Source organism: Lycorma delicatula, chromosome 3 (assembly GCF_047948215.1).
Source record: "Lycorma delicatula isolate Av1 chromosome 3, ASM4794821v1, whole genome shotgun sequence".
Lineage (NCBI taxonomy): Eukaryota > Metazoa > Arthropoda > Insecta > Hemiptera > Fulgoridae > Lycorma > Lycorma delicatula.
In genome coordinates, this window is record NC_134457.1 from 53,677,992 (window position 1) to 53,698,830 (window position 20,839).

The 20,839-nt window shown below is 29.4% G+C and overlaps 1 protein-coding gene across 1 annotated transcript in view; it reads right to left on the reverse strand.

Annotated features, from left to right (window-relative positions):
• The window catches only part of BicD (Microtubule-associated protein Bicaudal D), a 58,196-nt gene that overhangs the window by 17,806 nt on the left and 19,551 nt on the right, over positions 1-20,839 (reverse strand). The window contains exons 4-7 of the mRNA XM_075359822.1: positions 20,403-20,540; positions 9,209-9,308; positions 4,396-4,568; positions 2,310-2,477 (exon numbers count right to left, since the gene is read on the reverse strand). Of these exons, the coding sequence (XP_075215937.1) occupies positions 2,310-2,477; positions 4,396-4,568; positions 9,209-9,308; positions 20,403-20,540 (579 nt within the window). The remainder of the gene's footprint in view (positions 1-2,309; positions 2,478-4,395; positions 4,569-9,208; positions 9,309-20,402; positions 20,541-20,839) is intronic.

Consider the following 20,839-nt stretch of genomic DNA (forward strand, 5'->3'; position numbering starts at 1 on the left):
CATTACAACCGCAGAAGTGATTTCTTAAACAGTGTAACTGAAATTGAATTTAGGTTAAGTATAATGAACAACTTTATAATAAGAAGTATTCTACTAATTTACTTCTTTTTAGCGATAACTTAAACAAAAAATTGTAAAATATTTTATTGAAAAAATCATGGGAAACTTTGGCTGCATTATATATTCACAAGTTGGAGTAGTGAAGCACCCCTGAATACAGCTATGTATGCAATTTTTTAATGACTTTCAGAATTTAAAGTGAAAATGACTGAAAAAAAGTTAATCTGACTAGGTCTGATTTTGAGAAAACTGCACTTCGGTTGGTTAGACAAAGCTGAGGAATATGATTTTAATGATGTAAGAGAATTTAAAGATAATATTAAAATTTTATCTGAACATGAAACAGAATCCTCTTCTGACAGAAGTTGTAACGTAGAAATAGAAGATGAAAAGGTCATAATTTACAGAAAGAATAACTTTAGATGGAGCTTAAAATAACCGTAAATAAAGAATTGCTGCTAATAGCAGCAGATACAATAATATTGTCAGAATGATTTCAATTACAAAAGGAGCACTGAAAAACATTAATTCTGAAGAGAAGGAATGGCAGGTGTTATTTGATCCAGAATTGTTAGAAAAAGTGTTTTAAAACATATATCAACAAACAGAAAGTCAGTAACATAATTACATGAAAACAAGATATGCAAGATAAACAAATATAATTGAAATGATAGCTTTATAGGCATACTGTACATAGCAAGAACTAGTAAAGATGCACCCTTAGCAATATCTAAGGTGTTTTAAAAAAAAAGGACTGAGAATTTAGAGAGGCATTCTTGGCTGACATAATTTTTAATTTTTGATAAATTGCTTAAGATTTAAATGACAAGTCTACCATAGACCATGCAGATAAATTCACTACAATTCGAGGTATGTGGGACATTTTTATAAAAAAAAAAATGCACAAATAGCTACACTCCAAAAGATAATAAATGATTGACGAGAGCAATTAATCTGTTTTCGGAAAAATGTAAATGTCTATTTAGAGTTTGTTTATTTCTTTGAAATCCAATAAATATAAAGATAATATGTATGTGTACTTGTACATATTACTTGATAAGTTCAACACCATACAATGGAAAATGAAATGAAGATATTATCAACCATTATTAGCATCTTTGTTAATAAAAACTACCTGTAGCCATACACAAACACACGGAAATTTAATAATGGATAATTGGTATTCCTCAATTCCATCAGTATAGAAAGTGTTATATAATTTTCAATTGACAATTGTTAGGACACTACAGTAAAACAAAAAAAATACATTTCTTTAACAATTTTACCAAACAAAAAAGCTGTTCTAACTTCACACTTTACCTTTAACATTAATGACTCTTGGAAAGAAATCTTAAGGCTATTACATAATTGTCTATATTCTAGTCCTTGAAACATGTTGATGACAAAATTAAAGTCTAAAATTAGACAATTCTGTAAAGCTTCAAAGGGAGTTGTGGTCACATCAGACAAAATAGTTCATGCTTATATATTATATTGTTCCCAGGAAAACCAGAAGATGGCCACTTTGAGACTTCTATGGCATGTTAGATCAAGCAGGTATAAATTACCTAGCGCTCTAGAAGATTGTCACAAAGACTGGAATGCACATTCAATAAACATTTTTGACAATCTCAATCTGTAATTAACATGATTATATCTGAAAAGACTTCAAAAAAATCTTCCTAACAATATTTGTCAATTCATTCAAGATAAATGAACACATCAAACTTCGATGAGTAATGAAAAAATATAACCATTGCCACCAAAACAAGCTATTCAAGGTACTACATGTGTCCACAATCAGAGAACAGAAAATGCAAAAAGACCTTATGCTGTGTTGCAATAGAAATGTGAGTAACAAGCATACGATTTATGCACTGTAATATTAAATGATGTTTTCTTAATGTTTGAATAAAATTTTCTATATTAAAGCTACAATAGCTCTGTTTTTATTATGAGGAGGTTCATCCCCCCTCCTCATGTATCCATTTTCAAGCGTGTAAATTATGTCTCCATTCTAAAAATATTAACTGAATGATTATGTGTAGAATGGACAAAGTTCACTATATTTTTTATGAATATATAAGAAAAACAAAAAAAAAATAGAAAAGTATGTGAAAAAATTAATCTTAACAAACTATTACATTCTGCAAAAAATATATTTCTTAATTTAAAAATTTGTTATCCTATTGTAAATTATCAAAAAAATTTCTGCATCGAATGAAATGTGAATTAAAAATATTACTGACCTCAGCATTAGGAAATTCGGCTCTGGAACGTAAGTGCTCGAGAGAATCTATATGTGCTCGTAAATGAACAAGCCGAACAATTAAGGCTTGTAACTTGTTTTGGTTTTTTTCTGCTACAGACTGTGAATCTCTTAAAGTTTGAGTTAATGCTACTTTTTCTCCTTCAACCTGTAAAAATAGAAAAAAGATGTTGCAAAACCTCAGTGTACAAAATTCCAAATGTGATTTTTAAATAACAAAAATAACATAATATTTTCAATAAAAAATTTAAAAAATAACTACTTGTACATTACATTTCCCAGTAGTAATAACATTGATTAAAATATCACTTATGCAAAAAATCTTTTAAGTACAAAATATTAAATATATAGTCCCAATTTTATAAATTAAGATACGAGGGCTATTCAGAAAGTAAGGAACGTTTCCACCTGACGCCGCCAGGCGCACGCCAATCGCGTATATATTGGTGTGCTCGTGCTCGGCACCTCAGTCAGCGTCTAGCCGTGAGAACGGGAACATCTCCGCACTGCCCTTTTTTTTATATACAAATTTGAAATGTGTGCTGCAATCGAAAATCTCGCCAGTTGTGAGGTGCAGTCTGTGATTCATTTTTTGTTGGCAAAAAACTTAAAACCAATAAAAATTCATCAGGAACTGTGTGAAGTGTACGGGAACAATGTAATGAGTGAAAGTTCTGTCAGGAAGTGGTGCATTCAGTTTAAAAATGGCCGAATAAACGTTCACGGTAAAGAGAAGAGTGGACGTCCGAGCACTGTGACTGACGATCTGGTCTCCAAAGTTGACGAAAAGATTCGTGAAAACCACAGTTTCACAATAACTGAGCTTTCTCTATGTTTCCCACAAGTTTCACGGACTTTATTGTTTGAAATTGTTTCACAGAAGCTAGGCTACCACAAATTTTGTGCAAGATGGGTGCATCACTGAGTGGTTGAGATCTCAGGCGGCAGAATTCTATGACACAGGAATTTCAAAGCTTGTCCACCGCTATGATAAGTGCCTGAATTTATATGGTGATTATGTTGAAAAGTAGTATTTTAGTCCCTCTTTCACATGTATATAATAGAAAGTTTTTCTTGTGCTTGGTTTTTTAAAAATTCCAAAATGTTCCTTACTTTCTGAATAGCCCTCGTAAAAATATAACTATAAAAAAATTATAAACGCTAGTAAAAAAAATCATAAAGTTATTATAAAAAGTTCCATTTTTAAATTAATAAAACATGTATAGTCAACTGATGTTTCAGTGATCATATCCTGTTGTTTTAATGATACAGCCCTGAAAAAATGAAATATTTATGAAATTGTATAGCAGAACAAGAGGGGAATGTTTCCAAAGTGATACATAAAATGGTTGATGTGTTACATACTTTGAAACACTGATCATCTTTAATGCTCTCTCCACACTAAAATTGTACATCCATAGTCTAAATATAATTTCATTACAATCACTCCTAAGTATTACTAAATCGAAGATTTAGTTTTTGATATTTTACATATTAAGTTAATCTGCAGAAAACTGACCTGAATCGATTTACTCACCCTGGTAGTAGAATATGTCTTGGTTAACAAATAATCATTTTATCTGTCCATAAAAATATTTAAATTTTGTTGTTAAGACTGATATTTTACACAATTTTTTACCCTTATTTTGCACCTTCACAGGTTGCAAGAGATTTAGTTTCTGCCTAAGGTAGGATTTAAAGAAATTCTTAAATTTTTTAAAACATAATACTTTCACAAAATCAAATATTACTACTGCTGTGCCGACTGAACACATAGTACTCAGCTCTGTCCTTGAATGAGTTATTGAATGCACAGCTTTCTACAAGATGAACACACGCTTTGATCTGGAAGTATTTAATCTCTGTATGTTAGATGTACTTGTAAAGTTACATGTGATTTCATATATATACTGTGTTTAGTAATATGTGTTTAACGTTCATACAAGCCCATTTTGTGAGTGCACGTTAACCAACAAATTTGTTATTTGCATGTAAACTCTGGTCTAGATATTAAACTAATATCTACACCAATAACTGTTAAAAAGTACTAATATCTTGACAAGTACCTGTTCAAGTTGTTTTTCAAGTTTTTTCAATTCATTCAAATGAATCTCACTGAAAAGGTCCACCTGCTTGCCATCTGGAGATGCTAAATCAGAACTCTTCAAATCAGCTTCAATTCTCTTTAATACAGGTAATTCATCATCATCACTACCGATAGCCTGATCATCCGTTATTCCTGTAACCATATAAAATACCAACATATTAATGTTAATAATAATAATGAGCAATATTTTCTGAAGTTGGCTTTAAATTTGATTATAATCAAAAGAAAATTCTTGAGTTCATGGATTATGGATTACTGTAAGTATCAGAATATATATATATATATATATATATATATCATCTTTGTTTAACTACTGGATGAACATATCTCATTGGCATAATCAACCAAGAGATTAACTAAATTTAGCAAATCCCAACTTAAATGCCACCTAAATAATGATTTTTTCAATTTATATTTGTATACTGGTAGAATCAACATTAGTACTTTCACACTGTTATAATTTAATTGGTTAATTAAATGTATTTAATATTAAAAACTTCCATAAAAGGGCAAAATAATTTTTTTAAATATTTTACTTTATGATGGAAAAAACAGAGTATATAATTGGGTTAATTTTTAAAAATTAAATCTCTCTCCCATAAAATGTTGTTAAGTACAAAATTTTTAAATCTAAATAAAAATAACTTATATAATTTTAAAATCGGTATTCATAGTATTTTATGATGGCATTATTTTACAAGCAAATAAAAGTAGGCCATTCATTTTAACTTCAGTTTTTTCATAATAAAAAATATCAATTTTTCTATGTGAAATGAAATTATTATTATTACAAGAGCTGCAAGCTACTTGTTTTGATAATTTGTTACTAAATACAATGAATTCAGTAAGTAACTACACACCTGTCAAGCATTACTACAATACATAACATCGACTTACCTTACAGTAGTTGTTGAAAATGGTCCCCATGAACATCCAGACAAATCTGTATGCATTACTTCTTGCTCTCAAAGACTCTCACAATTTATAACCTGAAGGCTGTGGGGTTTGCTTGATAAACATTACTTTTTGAATAAACCCAAAAGTAAAAATCTGTATTTTTACTTTTTTGACAAAGTGGCCACAAGCCTTTAGAAATGAAGGCTGTACAGTCATACAATTTTGTTGAATCCAAGAATTATTAGTTTTTGTCCTTATTTAGCTCTCTCATAAACTACTGAATGATTTCAAAATAATGAGCTGAATTTATTGTTTCTATGAAGAATACTGAGCCGACTATTGTTTTTCTAGATATTGCAATCCACAGCCCAATTTTCTGGTCATGTAAAGGAATTTCATGTACAGCATGTGGGTTGTTGGCAGATCATAAATCTATGTTCTGTACGTGTAAATACCCTGATAAATAGAATCATGGCTCATCAATATAGAAACAGTTTGAAATAGAATTGTCCGCTAGAAACTGTTGAAACTATTCACAGTGGCAGTAATTTTTTAACCACTTTCACTTCATATGGGTTACTTGTAAACCCATATTACTATTAGTATTGTTACTGCACACAAACAACCTTGTGTGCAATAACAATACTGATATTTTCCTGTGGGGCCAACTTTCACACGAACATGAACTAAATTGTATAGCAGTTGATAAGTCTTGCAGTTTTTCATTATCGAGTACTGATGGTGATGGTGATGCTGATTTCATATATGTTAATATATTTTTTCTATTGAGCTCAGTTTTTTGTAATTAAAATTTTTCTTTTGAAACGTATGGTGAAAGTAATATGACAATACATTACTTGCTTTTGTACTCCGCTAAAATCTATTTTTTTGGATTTTCTGCTGTAATTTGCTGTAAGTAGATCGCTCTTTGGATTCCAACAGTAGTCAGCTAACATTTTTAGGTTCCATTTTCCCTGGTGTGGTGTTTCCATTGTAGATATTTCCTAGTGAAAGTGTTCTCCATGTTAATCACTGATAGCGCTGAGATTGTTAGGGAAAAAACCCAAATGTGAATGCAAGAAATGGGAGTTTGAGCGACATATCACACCCAAGTTCTTTGTAGTTTTGAAGGAGTTCACTTACAAGTTCTCTGTAGTTACTGGCCTTATGGTTTCTAAGGAACTTGTTTATCACATTTTGAAATGATTTCCATGCAGCAACCTCCAAGTCATTCTAACCTTCTTCAAATGCCAGATCACTCATTAGTCTTCTTATTTGTAGTCCAAGAAATATACCTTCCTTTATTTAGCATTGCTTATATTAGAGAATTTTGTTTTTTAGAAACTGAAACCCTGCACCATTATGATCCATTGCTTTAAAAATATTTTTGAATAAACCTAACTTAATGTGTAGTGGCACAAGATAACAGAAATAACAGATTGTGGTGTGATACTTCGGTTCTCTCCAAACAATTGTAATTGCAAATGGCATGTGACACGTTCCATTTAGCCAATCAGTCAACAATGTTACACAAGAAGCACAGCAAATATGAGGAGCCCAGGATTTGTCCTGATCACCTAATTTACATCCCGAATACAGTTCATATGACTTTTTAATCAGTGGAGTTATATTTCTTTTCTGAGACTTCAACATTACCTTCCCACAATGTAACAGATATTATTTGGATGATTAAAGCAACTGCAAAGCATTGTTAACACATTACAATAAGTAATATTGTTTAAAAAGAAAACTTTATAAACACACTAATTTAATAAACATACACCACTTTACTGAACAACATATACCTGCAAATATGAAAGCCAGCTACAAAATTTAATGTTACACACAGGAGAACTTGCACTTGAATGAGAATTAAAAATAGGAATGAGGAATAGCCCAGGCTTTCCCAGGTTGGCAGATAAGTGAATTGAAGTGACTTGGTGAGTGTTAAAAGTTACCATAAAAGAGGTAGCAAAGGCAATAAGCAGGAGAAGAGAATAGAGAAGAAAGAAAAACCCCAAGTGTACAGAGGAATTTAAAAAAAGAAAAAGTAAAACAAACAAGAAAGACCAAGAAGAAACTTCTAACTATGGTTTAGTGAAATGAGGTATAATCTAATGAAGGATCAAGAAATATAGTGAAAATAAAAGGAGAGCACACCACTAGTTTAAAATCAAATCTGGAGCCAGGTCTATCATCTCTGCTTTTTAATTTAGCTACTGAAGAGACACCTAAAGATATAAAGCAAGAGGAGTGTTGGAATACAAATTTGAAGACAAATGAACATATCAGCTTTTGCAAACGAATTGGCTGTGGTCGATGACTTGAAAAACTGACTGGACTATTCTTTAGAAAAATAATTCAGTGGAACTAGAAATGAACTTGCAAAAACAACATATATGTGAGTTAGAAGAAATTCAGGTTTAAGGAGACAACTTGAAAATATTAAAATTGAAGGTAACTCAGTTGGAGAAGTGGGAGAAATTGAATACTAAACAACAGAAACTGAGAGAATCTAGAAATGGAGTAGAAATGGATTACATGGAGTAGAAACTGGTTACTGTAAAAGAAAGGTGCAGGAAGACTGACAGCTTTTGAAAATGAAATACTACAGATTTATGCTCTGTATAACAAATATCCTTAAAATATCCAGTATTTATCATAATACCAACAGGATCTACAATATCATCAAATTTTTTGTCACAATAAGCAAAGAACTGCCATTAGCAAAATCGAATGATTCTAACTTCATTAATTTTCTATAGACAGCTATAAACCTGCAGAAGTTACTTCTACAGTAGTACCATTGTTGTAAGTATTTTCAAATTTGGTACTGATTGGCTTTTGTCAAAGTTGCCCAGAAAATATTTATTAATTCAATATACATATTATTTGTCAATAGTGTAATATGACTACTTCACATGACGTCTAAACATTAAATAAAGGTATTTTAGGTAATTTAGAAACCATTACTACTATGATAGTAAACTGAATAAGTAAGTAATCAAATTAGCTAGCTAATGAGTAATCTGAAAAAGCATCAGCTAACCTTGTTTTCATTTCAACCTTGCTGTTAACAATGACATTTTTAAGATTGCTGAACACAGATCTGGTGATCAAGATGAAGATAAAGCCTTGTCTAGATATAGATTACTTCAATATTTAAAACTGATTAATATATATCTAATGATGATTATGATTAAGACTTGCCCAGATCAAGATTATGTCCAAACAAATCAAACTTGATGAACAAAATAAAATGCAATAAAAACAAACCATATGCCACATGCTGAATGTCAAGATAATATTCATTTATTCCAATGCCAACTGACTATTTTTCATGAAAACCAAATTGAAATAATTTCATATTAGCCTTAAAACATTGACCTGTTAATGATTTAGAAATGTATGGTTTCACAATTTCCATTTTTACATAACAATAATTTCTAATTCTTGTAATAACTTTAGAATTAAATTTAAAAAAATAAGAAGCTTCATAATAATAAATAGTAACTAGAAGAAATTTTTTTAATAATTAAAATCATTTTTTTATTATTTTGTTTTATAGTTTAAAAATATGAAAATTGGGATTTCCAGAAACACTTAAATTAATATATAATAATAAAAATCCTTCATTACTGTTTTACATTTTACTTAGTCAGCCATCTTTTTACAATAGGTCGATTAAAAACTGCACATAAATGTGCAACAAAATGCTAAATGTACAACAGTACATTTAGGTCGGCATAATACCCATCACAACTGTTACTGGAGAAAAAAAATTAAAATAAGCATGCATGCATGCACAAACACCAAACTCATATATACATATAAGCACATGCAATTTATGTGTACCCATAAATACAAGAACTTACCTCGTATACTAAATGCTAAGTTACTTAAATTATACATCGATTCACTATTTATTCTATGATCAAGTTCTTTTTTCATAGCATATTTGGCTTCTCTTTCAGCCTAAAAAACAAAATGAAATAAGGATAAAGAATATTTGAAGAAAAAATTCAAGAACTCTGACAATATAAATATTGCACAGATTAATTAAAATTATTTAATTAATGAAAGTAATCATAATATAATATAAAACTAAATGTAGTAACTACCAATCTAACATTTTAATTACACTTCACTAAACCTAATATTGCTATTTAAAATATACTTACCAATACTACAATTTTTTTAATTTAAGTCAAACTGAACATTTGTTAACATTGAGTCGAACTGAAGATCAATCACAATTTAAGCTAAAAAGCTATTATCCCATGTTGTAAATTGATTTGTTTTTAAATTTTTAGTTAAAATCTACAATATTTTAATCATAAAAAGAGATGACAGTACTGTTATTCTTTAGGTTAATATTAGGTTTATAACTGATGATACATCCAAAGGAAAGAAGTGAATTAGGTGTAATATAACACAGAACTTTATAATTCAACATTTTAATGCAGTAATTCAATTTAGTATATTTTGGAGTTCACACTTTAAAGTTAATTTTGAAATACTCTGTACAATGTAACCAAAATAATGTTTGCAATTATATAAAAATGCTTTTATTAAATTCATCTAGTTCATGATATCACTCAAATTTCAGTTGTTTTACCTTTGGAACTTTTTTTACACATATCACTTTTATTAATTTATTTTTTATTGGTAGTACATAAGTCATGATGCAAATTAAGGCTTTGTTTTTACTGCATTATTTTCTTTCATGAAATTAATATGCATTAAAGCAATTATATTAATTACATTTTTCACTTCTGATACTAATAATTCTTTACCTTATTTTGTTACAAAAAATGGAAAATAATTTTTCAAACATAATTTCTCACTTTTTGTTTTCCAGATTTATTTACCTTTTGGTTTTTCATAGGGTGCATAATTTTGAATTATTTTAACCATTTAACTGTCTAAAACCACGGGTATAACCTGCTTAGGTGCAGGAAAATTATAGTGCTTCAGAAACAGAATCCATTTTTCTATATTTCCATGTCCCTACAAACAGACACAATGCAATATTGTTCAAAAGCATTTACATTTAGGCGATAGCATTCCCGCTGCGGCTTTGCTATGGACATCTGGATTATATGTTGTTTCAGTGATCTTGAGATATATAGGTCTAATTAAAATTAAGGTTTGTATAGTGTCCATAAAAAAAATCATCTATTACAGATGTTTTTTAATTTACCTCTTTAATAAGTACTTCATCAGAGAATGGTGATCCTCCTTTCTGGAAGCACTGAAATTAGCTGATAATGGACTGATTATGAGTCTCATTTAAAGGTAATCTCAGCATCTTCTGTATGATATTGTTTACAAGGGTTAACATCATGATCATTTTTCAAAGCCGCTCCATTGTATAACTTTCTAGAGGTATTTTAGTTTTCTGATGTACCGCTATTCACTAGTGTATTTTTTCCTCCACGTCAATCTCTATCTTCAGTTCTATTGACATCCTTTTGTTAATTTGCTTGAGGAAAATAAACACTAATCATCATATATACATTAGCAAAAGTGTAACTTCTTTGCCAAATGAATGAAGATATAATAATTTATACTGATTGGTTGGCACCTCCAATATACATTATCTCAGTTACAATAAGTTTTGCCAACATTTATGAATTGCACTTAGGGCACAACAGGTAAACAAAACCAACTTGTAAGTCTACAATATACTGTTATAGAGCTCAGTTCAGTACAAAAATAAAAGCACTTTCCCAATGACAACATATAAATCAGATTTTTCTCGCTCCATTTATAAGAGAAGTTGAAATTTATTCTCACCAGCCATGATGCTAAGCACTAAGTGAAGAGATATCAGAAACTTTCCAGAGCTTTTTGGGCCCCAACTGGATCATTCATAAAATAGCACAGTCAAAAGTGGACTAAAATGTTGACATATACTATATATGTAGTCTACATATATATATGTATGTATGTAGACTAGCTAGCCAAAGTTATGTGACTGTACAGAGTTGAAATATATGAATTATCAATGTCTAAAGAAGTGCTGCTACCTACAACACCTTTTATGATTGTGTCATCCTCATAATCTGTACGTAGGTTGATCAAATTAAATTTACTTTTATATTTATAGATGTAAAATCTTTCTAAAATATCAAAAACCCTATATTTGTATTAATATTGTATTTCTTAATTTCCAGTACTAAAAAATGTGTATATCGGATATTAAATGTGTATCATTAATAAGATGATCAGAAACATTAGAGAAACCCAATTTCTAGTTTTATAATATCCAAAGTGTTCATCAAATCTAGTTTTAAAGGATCTAGTGGTTTTACCTATGTAAATATGCTCACAATCACTGCACTTTATTTTATAAATACCACACAAATTATGTAAAACATATTAAGCAGTATGTGTATTATTTTTAAATGTTTTATTAAATGGTTATTTGTCTGGTAAGCAGGTTTAAATAAATTTTTATCATAAACCCTTGTTATATTAACAATATTATCAGTAAATACATAAATATCAGTTTAAATATACATTGTCAATTTTCTGTGTTATTTGTTGGTATTAAATATGTATTATTGTTAATTTTTGACATTTGTTTTATGTATATGTTATCTACTAAAGATTCATTATAACCATTATATTTAGCAACTTGTTTTATAATATTTCTTTATTTAATTTATTATTTCCATTATACTTTGTGTAACTGATTGCTCTTATAACCATCTTTGTTTATGTATTAACTTTGTGTGGCCACAGATGATTTGAATATCTATGTATGGTAGTTTTGTAGATTGTGTGTTTCCTATGTACTGAAGTTATGAATTGATTATTTTTATCCCTATTTTCTATTTCGATACAAACATCTAAGTAATTTATTCTCCTATTTTTATCAATTTCAAAAGTAAATTTCAATTCATTGTGGTATGAATTTAACTTGTTCAAAATTATTAAATGTTCATTAAATATAATCGGATTACAGACCACAAAAATATCATCCGTACCTAGTCCAAAGTAAAATATCATGAACATAAGTAATGTTATAAACAATTTTACTTTCAAATTTTGTAAAAAAATCTCAGATATGATGGCTGACAATGGAAAGCCGGTTAATATAGGTGCACTTGGTATTTTGCTATTTTACACAGCAAGGAGTTCTGAGCTGGAAGGCGAAGTAGGGAGCTAATGTTCTGTGTGTTAGAGGAGGAAACAGCTTCGTTAGCTCCTCTGCTCTGTTTTGTCATCAGTACAGCCATGAGTGAGGAAAAGGTTTCACTGTCTGTTGCACAACGTATAATCATAAAGTTTTTAACTAATGAAGGCATTAAACCAACGGAAATTTTAACTTGTTTAAAGCTATAGTTTGGGGAAGTTACACTGTCTCAGAACCGAGTATATACTTGGGCCAGACAATTTAAGGGCAGACTAGAAAGTGTAGAAAACAAAAGTCGACTGATGCCCAAAGTCAAATCTCACATCTGACAACATCAAGAGCTTATCAAAGGCGATCACCAGTTCACTGAAGAAATCGCATCAGAAGTGTGTATCGGTTATAGGAGTCCTCAATCCATTATCACTGATCATCTTGGCTTTAGAAAAATTAGTGGTTGATAGGTTCCAAGGTTGTTGACCAAAATTTAAAAAGGTCAAGTTGGAGATCTGTGAGAACCTTGAATCAATTTCGGCAAGAAGGAGATAATTTTTTGAGGCGCATCGACACAAGTGATGGGACCTGGGTCTATCATTACACTCCAGAGTCAAAAATGGCGAAGGAAGGATGAGTGAGGGCTGCCCAATTAATGCCAAAACCCGCCTCTCAGCCGCTAAGTTCTTGCAACGATTTTTTGACTCTAAGGGGAGTTTTACTCATTGACCTTCTCCACAATCAACAAACAGTAAATACGGCTTACTATTGCCACTACAGTCAAAAAAAGTCGCCTACTGGAACAAAAGATCGGGTTTGCCCATCAGAGATGTCATCCTTATCCATGACATCTCATCATGATTTAGAATAGGGATAAATTGGAAAAATGCACTGTGAAACCTTAGACCACCCTCCCTAAAGTCCAGATTTGTCCCCCCCCCGTGACTATTTTTTGTTTCTGCCCTTGAAAGAATCGCTTGGAGGGCAAAGATTCAAAAACAATGAAGACGTTGAGGAGTGCATGCGCAATTGGTTGATGATTTGTCCTCAAACTTTTTATGAACAAGGAATATTCAAGCTTCCAAATCATTGGCAAAAATGCGTAGTTCGTGCAGGAGACTATATAGAAAAATGATGAAGGTATGAATTGTGTTTATTATTAATCAATAAATTTATTTTAAAAAATTACCGTGTATAGTTGATTCACCCACTTATCTACCTTGTGCAGGTCTCTGCTTGTTTTACTTGTTCAAAAGTTTTAAGCTACCTCACAAAGTACCCAATTAATTTTTTTTTGTTTTTTAATTAAACTATCACATTATCTTATACACAAATAAAAAATGTTCTTAAGAGTTTTTATAGGCTTCAATAACAAATAATTTTACTTTTCTTTTTTTTTTTAATTAGAACAGTAAACATTAATCCTATTTTTTAGCCTAGTTTATTTCTGTACTACTGCTTGGGGTCTACTGACCTACCCCCTGATAAATTTTATATTAAATAACAAATACCTACACACAAAAATTAAACACCTTAACTAATACAACACTCACTGCTCTAAACTCATTTACAAGATCTCAGATTTAAAAAAATTCAAACAAATTAAAAAATGGTTATGGTATATTTTTTAATACCATGTGCTGCTCTTCCCATTCCTAATTGTTATAAATCGTAGTCAAGTAAAAAATAAATGAATGCACAAAAAGAAAAATAAATCATACACAAATAAATCATACTGTTAACCATTATTTATTTAATTATTATTTATATTAGTATTATTAAATTAATTAATGTTATTAATATGTTCATCATCAGTTTGTTGATCCATCATCTGTTTATTTCTATAAGCATTTCTTAACTTATAAGGTCCTCCACTACATTTTTCAATGCTATGAATTAAAAATCGTAAATTATTAACATTCAAGCCACTTAACTGATCTTCATGTATAGATGACAATAAGAATGTTTTAATTTTTGAAGAAATTTGTTGCTTTAAAAGATATAAATTATTTGTAATTGTAATTGACGTTCCAACAACAAATGGTTTTTTACAAGGAGTTTGTGAATATCTAGAATACGAAGTACGATTAACCTTTTTCATTTCTGAGGCAACAGTAGGCATCTCATAATTATAAACATATTTACTATTAAATGTTCCAGTGGGAGCCTGCGAAGTATCATCCTTTCTGTTCTGTATAATCATTTGTTTTTCCATGTAATTGTTATTATTGTTCAAACTTACTATTAAATTTAAATTTTTTATTAATGACTCATTCTCTATGTCTTTACTATATTCTAATGATTTTGATGCTACAGAATTCTCAAACTGATTTTCATCAGCATGTATTTCAGTGTCTTTTTTATTACAATCATCTTCATTGCTACCAGATTTTTTAACAATAAAGCTTTTATTTCTTTCCATTTTGATTTCTCTTCCATCATCTACATACTCATGTAAAGAATTCCTTCGCTCATTTCTAGATGAAGAATTGCTACTACCTGTATTTTTACGAATGTATTTTTTATTAGTTTTATTATGTATAACTTTAGACTTTTTACAGGTCTTATTATCAGGAGATTGCGAATTTAAAACAGCTTGATCAAATATTTTATCTTCTTCATTAACACTAGATATATGTTTAACCTTCTTTACTTTTTTTTTTTTAATTTTACGACTTGTAGTGACAGATTCATTATCAAACTGTGACATATCATCATAAGCTTTTGATGATATAACTGAACGTTTACCTTTTTTATATTTTCCTTGATCACCGTAAAGTGTGACTGTACTCTGTACACGTTTAATGTGCTGAAGCATCACATTTTCTTCAACGTTTTGAGTTCCCTCGTCAGAATTCATTCTTAAAAGTGAATTATTTAACTGCTCATGACTTTGCTCAAACTTCTCCTTCAGCTTTTTTATATAACTTCCACTATCATGATTAAGCTGAGTATAATCTATATACGGTTGGTGATCATACTGCTCTTTTGAAGAGCAACTACTAACATCAGTCTTTTTATCAATAACTTCCCTGCTCAAACTAGAGCAACTTTCTTTATCATTGTCAGACTTAACACTTATTGCACTATTTTGATCATCCATTAACATAGTAAGTTTCTTAATGATAATTTACAGAAATAAAAACAAAATTAGTGAATAATAAAAATACCTGTATTACTTTTTAAATGTGTAGGTTTAGCACTATTAACTTTTAATTTATAAAAGAAACAAAATACATACGTAGACATACTTATCAAAACATATGTATTTCTGTATACTTTTGTTTCCGTAGGAACACTTAAATTAATAGCAACTATTATTTTTTTGATAAATAATCATTACAATCTATTTAAAAATCTACTTCTAATTAATCTTTCCAGTTACTTAAAAATTTCATTAATCTGTCACATAAATTCAAAAGCTGTTTAGAGATAACAAAACAAATAATACAGACAAGTCAACTTGAAGTCAAAGTTGTCAAAATAATTGTGTCATCATATATCAAATTACATTTGAATCATCATCAGATTTAATCAGAACACTTAGTTCTTTGTCTAGATCATCTAATACTATATTTAAACTTCCGTTTCTTTCCAGAATTTAATTTTCAATAAGAAAATAATAATAAATTCAGTATTATTACTCCAATGTACATAAAACATTGATAATTTCATCATTATACAGAACACACCCGAAAAAAAAATAGCCATTACTTCACACAACAGAAAACATATACATACACGAAAAAAAATATAACATGGTTTTAAAGCAATTTAAAATCTCTTAACTTTGACTTACAGTAATGAATCATAAACAAAATAAAAGAATAACTCTTACAGTTTTTGTACAACTGTTCAATATGATGTGAGCATCTTTTATCAAGAGGCACAAAAAATATAACTGATAAGAGAGTTTGTCCCATATTTTAACCATCATGTCTGGAGTAATGAAAGCAAAAGCTGTTTCAATCCTGAACCTCAAATCAGGTAGATCTGTAGGTAACACAAGCACATACATACACAAGATCCTTTATAAAATCCCAAAAGAAAAAAAATTCTCTTTGGAGGCTATTGCAAACAAGCTTTGTCATTAGACGCATGCCAACCAATCCAGCAGTTTGGGAAAAGTCATTCAACAATCCATTCAACTAATCAGTTATGCCAGAGAGGAGGCGCACCAAGTTATTGCCAAATAAAATTCTCTGATCCACCTTGCAGTTGATGAAAGGGTCATGTACACAGTATAACCCCGAATTTGCAACTTCTGTTATGCTTGCTTCAGCAAAAAAGAATAGCCTACACAAACTTGCCATAAGGATATTGCACAGAAAACACTTAATTTTGGGGAGTCCCTTTAGCATTGTAAGAATTCATGAAGATTTTCTGACACCCACATATGGACATCATATGTGTTAACTGTTCCACTAAGCTGAAATGATGATTACTAAACACAATATAATTACGAAAGTTGTCATCTGCATGTTGCATCATTTTGATTACAAAGTTAATACCCAAAGGATATTCGGCAGGCTTCAAAGCCTGACAGCTGTAAACAGTACGTATGCGTCTGTAAACAGACGCATATGTAAGAGTTTTCTTAACAGACTGTCAACTAAATATTAATATTTTCACTCTGATGCCAACATTTTTTTTTGTTAATTATATTTCAAATATCTTTAGTTACTTTAAATAAACATTATAATAGTAATTTTAATTTATTTTTTTTATTAAATAAAAAACTAAAAGTAAACTCCAATCAGAGTGGTCGGCATTATTCGTAGAATTTTTCACTAGATGCCAAACAAACTTAATTGTAGGGCTTGAATTACTTCGGGAATTTCAAATAAGCATGACAAAGATATTTTTATTTTAAATTCTTTTTTATTTCAGTACTGATAAACATATTCATTTACATTTAATGAAAAATACCAAAATAATTTAATTAAAATTTGGGTTTCCTGGATATTCCTTACATTCATAAATTGTTTGTGTTCTGATTTAATTTTTCTACATTCTTTTTGCTTACTCTTTTACAGCTTTTTTTTCATTACCAGTTTTTACTATATTGGATTTGTTATGAGGAAGGTTTTTGTGATAGGATGAATATATGGTAAAACTCACAAAGACAACAGATTTCTGATTACTTCTAATCAGAAGTCATATAAACAAGCAACTTATATGTTTACATTTGTAATACAAATTGGGGAAATTTCCAGAACCAGAAAAGAAAGGGGTCTCGTATTCATTAACAGTACTTGAACTTGAATCATCAATGTCAAAAGTGGGATTTCAATGGTCACTGTCACTGTCTTATAAATAATGCATAACTCAAAATTAACCTGTTATTTGAAAACGAAACATTGCCAGTATTCAAAGAAGGCCGTGGATTGTTACTCATTTTCACCAACACAATGTAACGAATTTGGAAAGAAAACCACAAAACACTATTAAAAACAGTTTGATTTTTAAGGATAAGGATAAGGATGGCATACATTAATAACAACTCTAACAGAATGCTGATGACAAAATGAGGCTGAAAACAAAACATGTAATGCTCACTTCAGAGTGAACAATGCTGTCAAACGTAGCCGATGTTATCTGATCAGAGAAATCAGCAGTCAACCTGTTAAAACATTGATAGGAGAAATCAGCAGTCAACCTGTTAAAATATTCCAGTTATCATCACTGGCATTGCTAGTTCCCGGCTGGCCTTCCTAACAAATTTTATAGGACTTCCTAACAGATTTTTAAGGAGAGACTCTTGACACCTTCAACATTTTCTTCAGACGCCCTCAGTCATCCCACACTCTTTTTTCCATTATAAAAACATCAAGTCATTTCAAACTGATTATGCAATCGATTAATGTTGTTGTCACTCAATGTTGTGCTGTCAAGCAGAAAACAAGAGAATATTGCAAATAACTAAAACTCTTCATTTTTACTCTTTTATTCTAGCCTTAAACACATTATACCTCATCCAATATACCTCTTCTTTTTTTTTCTTTTACTCACTTAGAAATACTAGTTATTAAAATTTATATATGACCTGGAATTAAAAAAAAAAAAAAAAAAACATTTGAAAACCCTCAAAAACATGACCGTACCTATTGCATGTTGCGCATGGGAGATGAAAGAACACTAGATTTATACTGTCCACACTGAGCACTCACTCGCTTGTGGTTGAGCATATTTGTAACTAATTTTATAGTCTTTTAATTAAATAAAAATAATTTATTTCTTTGTTTTATGAAAAAAGAAAGCCCTAAGTTTGTCTAGTCTATAAAAAGTCTGCGTTAAATTTACGTGCAATAAATTCTCAATTTATTCCATATATCAGTAATTGATTTAGAATATTTTATTTTACTTTTGTAACAGTTAGATTAATTTATAATTTTCATCTGATTTCATCTATAATCTGACTTGTTTACAACCTGAAAATTATTGTTTACATAAATTCCTCTTCACATTTTAAAATAGATCAAACACTATAACTATTTATAATTATACCAAAACTATACTATACTACAACTATAACTATTCTTCTTATGTTATAAAAACATAATGAAATAATAAACTGTATATTTTAATGTTTTTATTGAAAAGAATAATAATAAAATTAAAAATATTTATGTATATACATTTTATTATAAAGGATAAAAATAATTAACAAAAAGTATTAATTTAAAATGAAAATAACAGCATCAATATATAATTATAAAATAAAAGTGAAAAGTAATTGTGTAATCAATACTGAAATACAAATAATTTATAAAATAAATCTATTGATTTAATCTAACTTCTTTCAAAAGTGATGAAAATTCACACAAATTTAAAATTTTATCAAAAAAAGTCAGTTCAATGCAACTATAAACGAATTTCACAGTTACAAAACATAAATGTTTCTGATATAGTAACATACGATACTGAGTCAACAGTAACGTGTTGACACCTACCAGTGGAGACAGAAAAGCCACTTACTACCACGCATGTGCGTGGTCAGTAAATTGCATGTGTGCATAGACCATGTGCCTGCAAGTGCTCAGTACTGAATGTGTTAAGGGAAACTGTGGTATCAAATAAAACATGTTAACCTATTGAACCAATGAAGCAACAAAAGGTATAAAAAGTAAACTACTAAACATAAAAACAACAAAATGAGATGTAATTAGTTCTTTGAAGTAAATAAGCTGGCTCTATAATGTGTACTACATTTCTAATTTTTTATTGATCTTTTTGGATAATTAGATCTCAGAATGAATTACAGTTCAAATAACACAATTGTATTGAATCAGCAGGTATCCAAACACTAAAACCAATCATTAGATAGTTAAATCAAGTTAGGATTAATTTAAATTACTGTTCAAACTGCATTATCAAATAATCATCACACATAAAACTAAATCTATAATCTGAAGTCTTCTATTTCATGCAGCAAGAGGATTCTTCATTTTTTTTGTAAAATCTTTTTTACAAATTTATACTGATAAGTGATAGAACTCTTTTTACACAATAAATTCCACTGTTGTAGAAAACTGAAGTACACCTGACCTCTAAACAGAAAGGCTAATAAAAAATCTTGGATATTTATGCTGGTTACTAATAGCTGATTTCTTTAAGAATCAACAATATAAAAACAAGACAACATAAATAATAAAAAAAAAAAAAAACAACAAATATGTAAAATAAGATAATATAATTCATAACAAAAATATTAAAAAAACCAATAAATATGTAAAATAAGATATCATTCATAACAAAAATATAAAGACCAAATGATTAAAAATTAAAGTGACTAAGAAAAAAGTTGTAAAATAAACTTTTGATCCTAATAAATGTTGAAATTAATAATTTAAACCATACTGTTGTGTAAAAAACTGATTAAATCACAATACACACACACATGAATTTCCTTATGTATATCACTCTTTTCGTACCTGTAATGATTCTAATGCTTCTTCCATTTGTTTTTCGGCAATTTTCTTAAGTTCTGTAAGTTCTTCAACTTGTTGTTGTAACACTTCGACATCTTCTTGTAATCTACGAATTTCATGTTTTGCTCCTTCAAATTCAACCTGAAATAACAAACTTACAGATTAGTTTTTTCAGTTCAAGCAAGTCATTAATTAACCCTAATAGTAGACATACAATCAAACCTCTAAATAACAAACCTAGATATTACAAAAACCTTGATTTTACAATTTTTTTTTATTGCATCATGACATTTTAATAAAACTATGTATGAAGAATTTACCTCTATTTAATGAATTCATAGCTCTATGTAATGAAATGATGACATATTAACATAATACAGGTATGTAGTAACAAAAAGTAATTTTTACCAATGTTTTTTTAAAAATAATGACTTTAAATT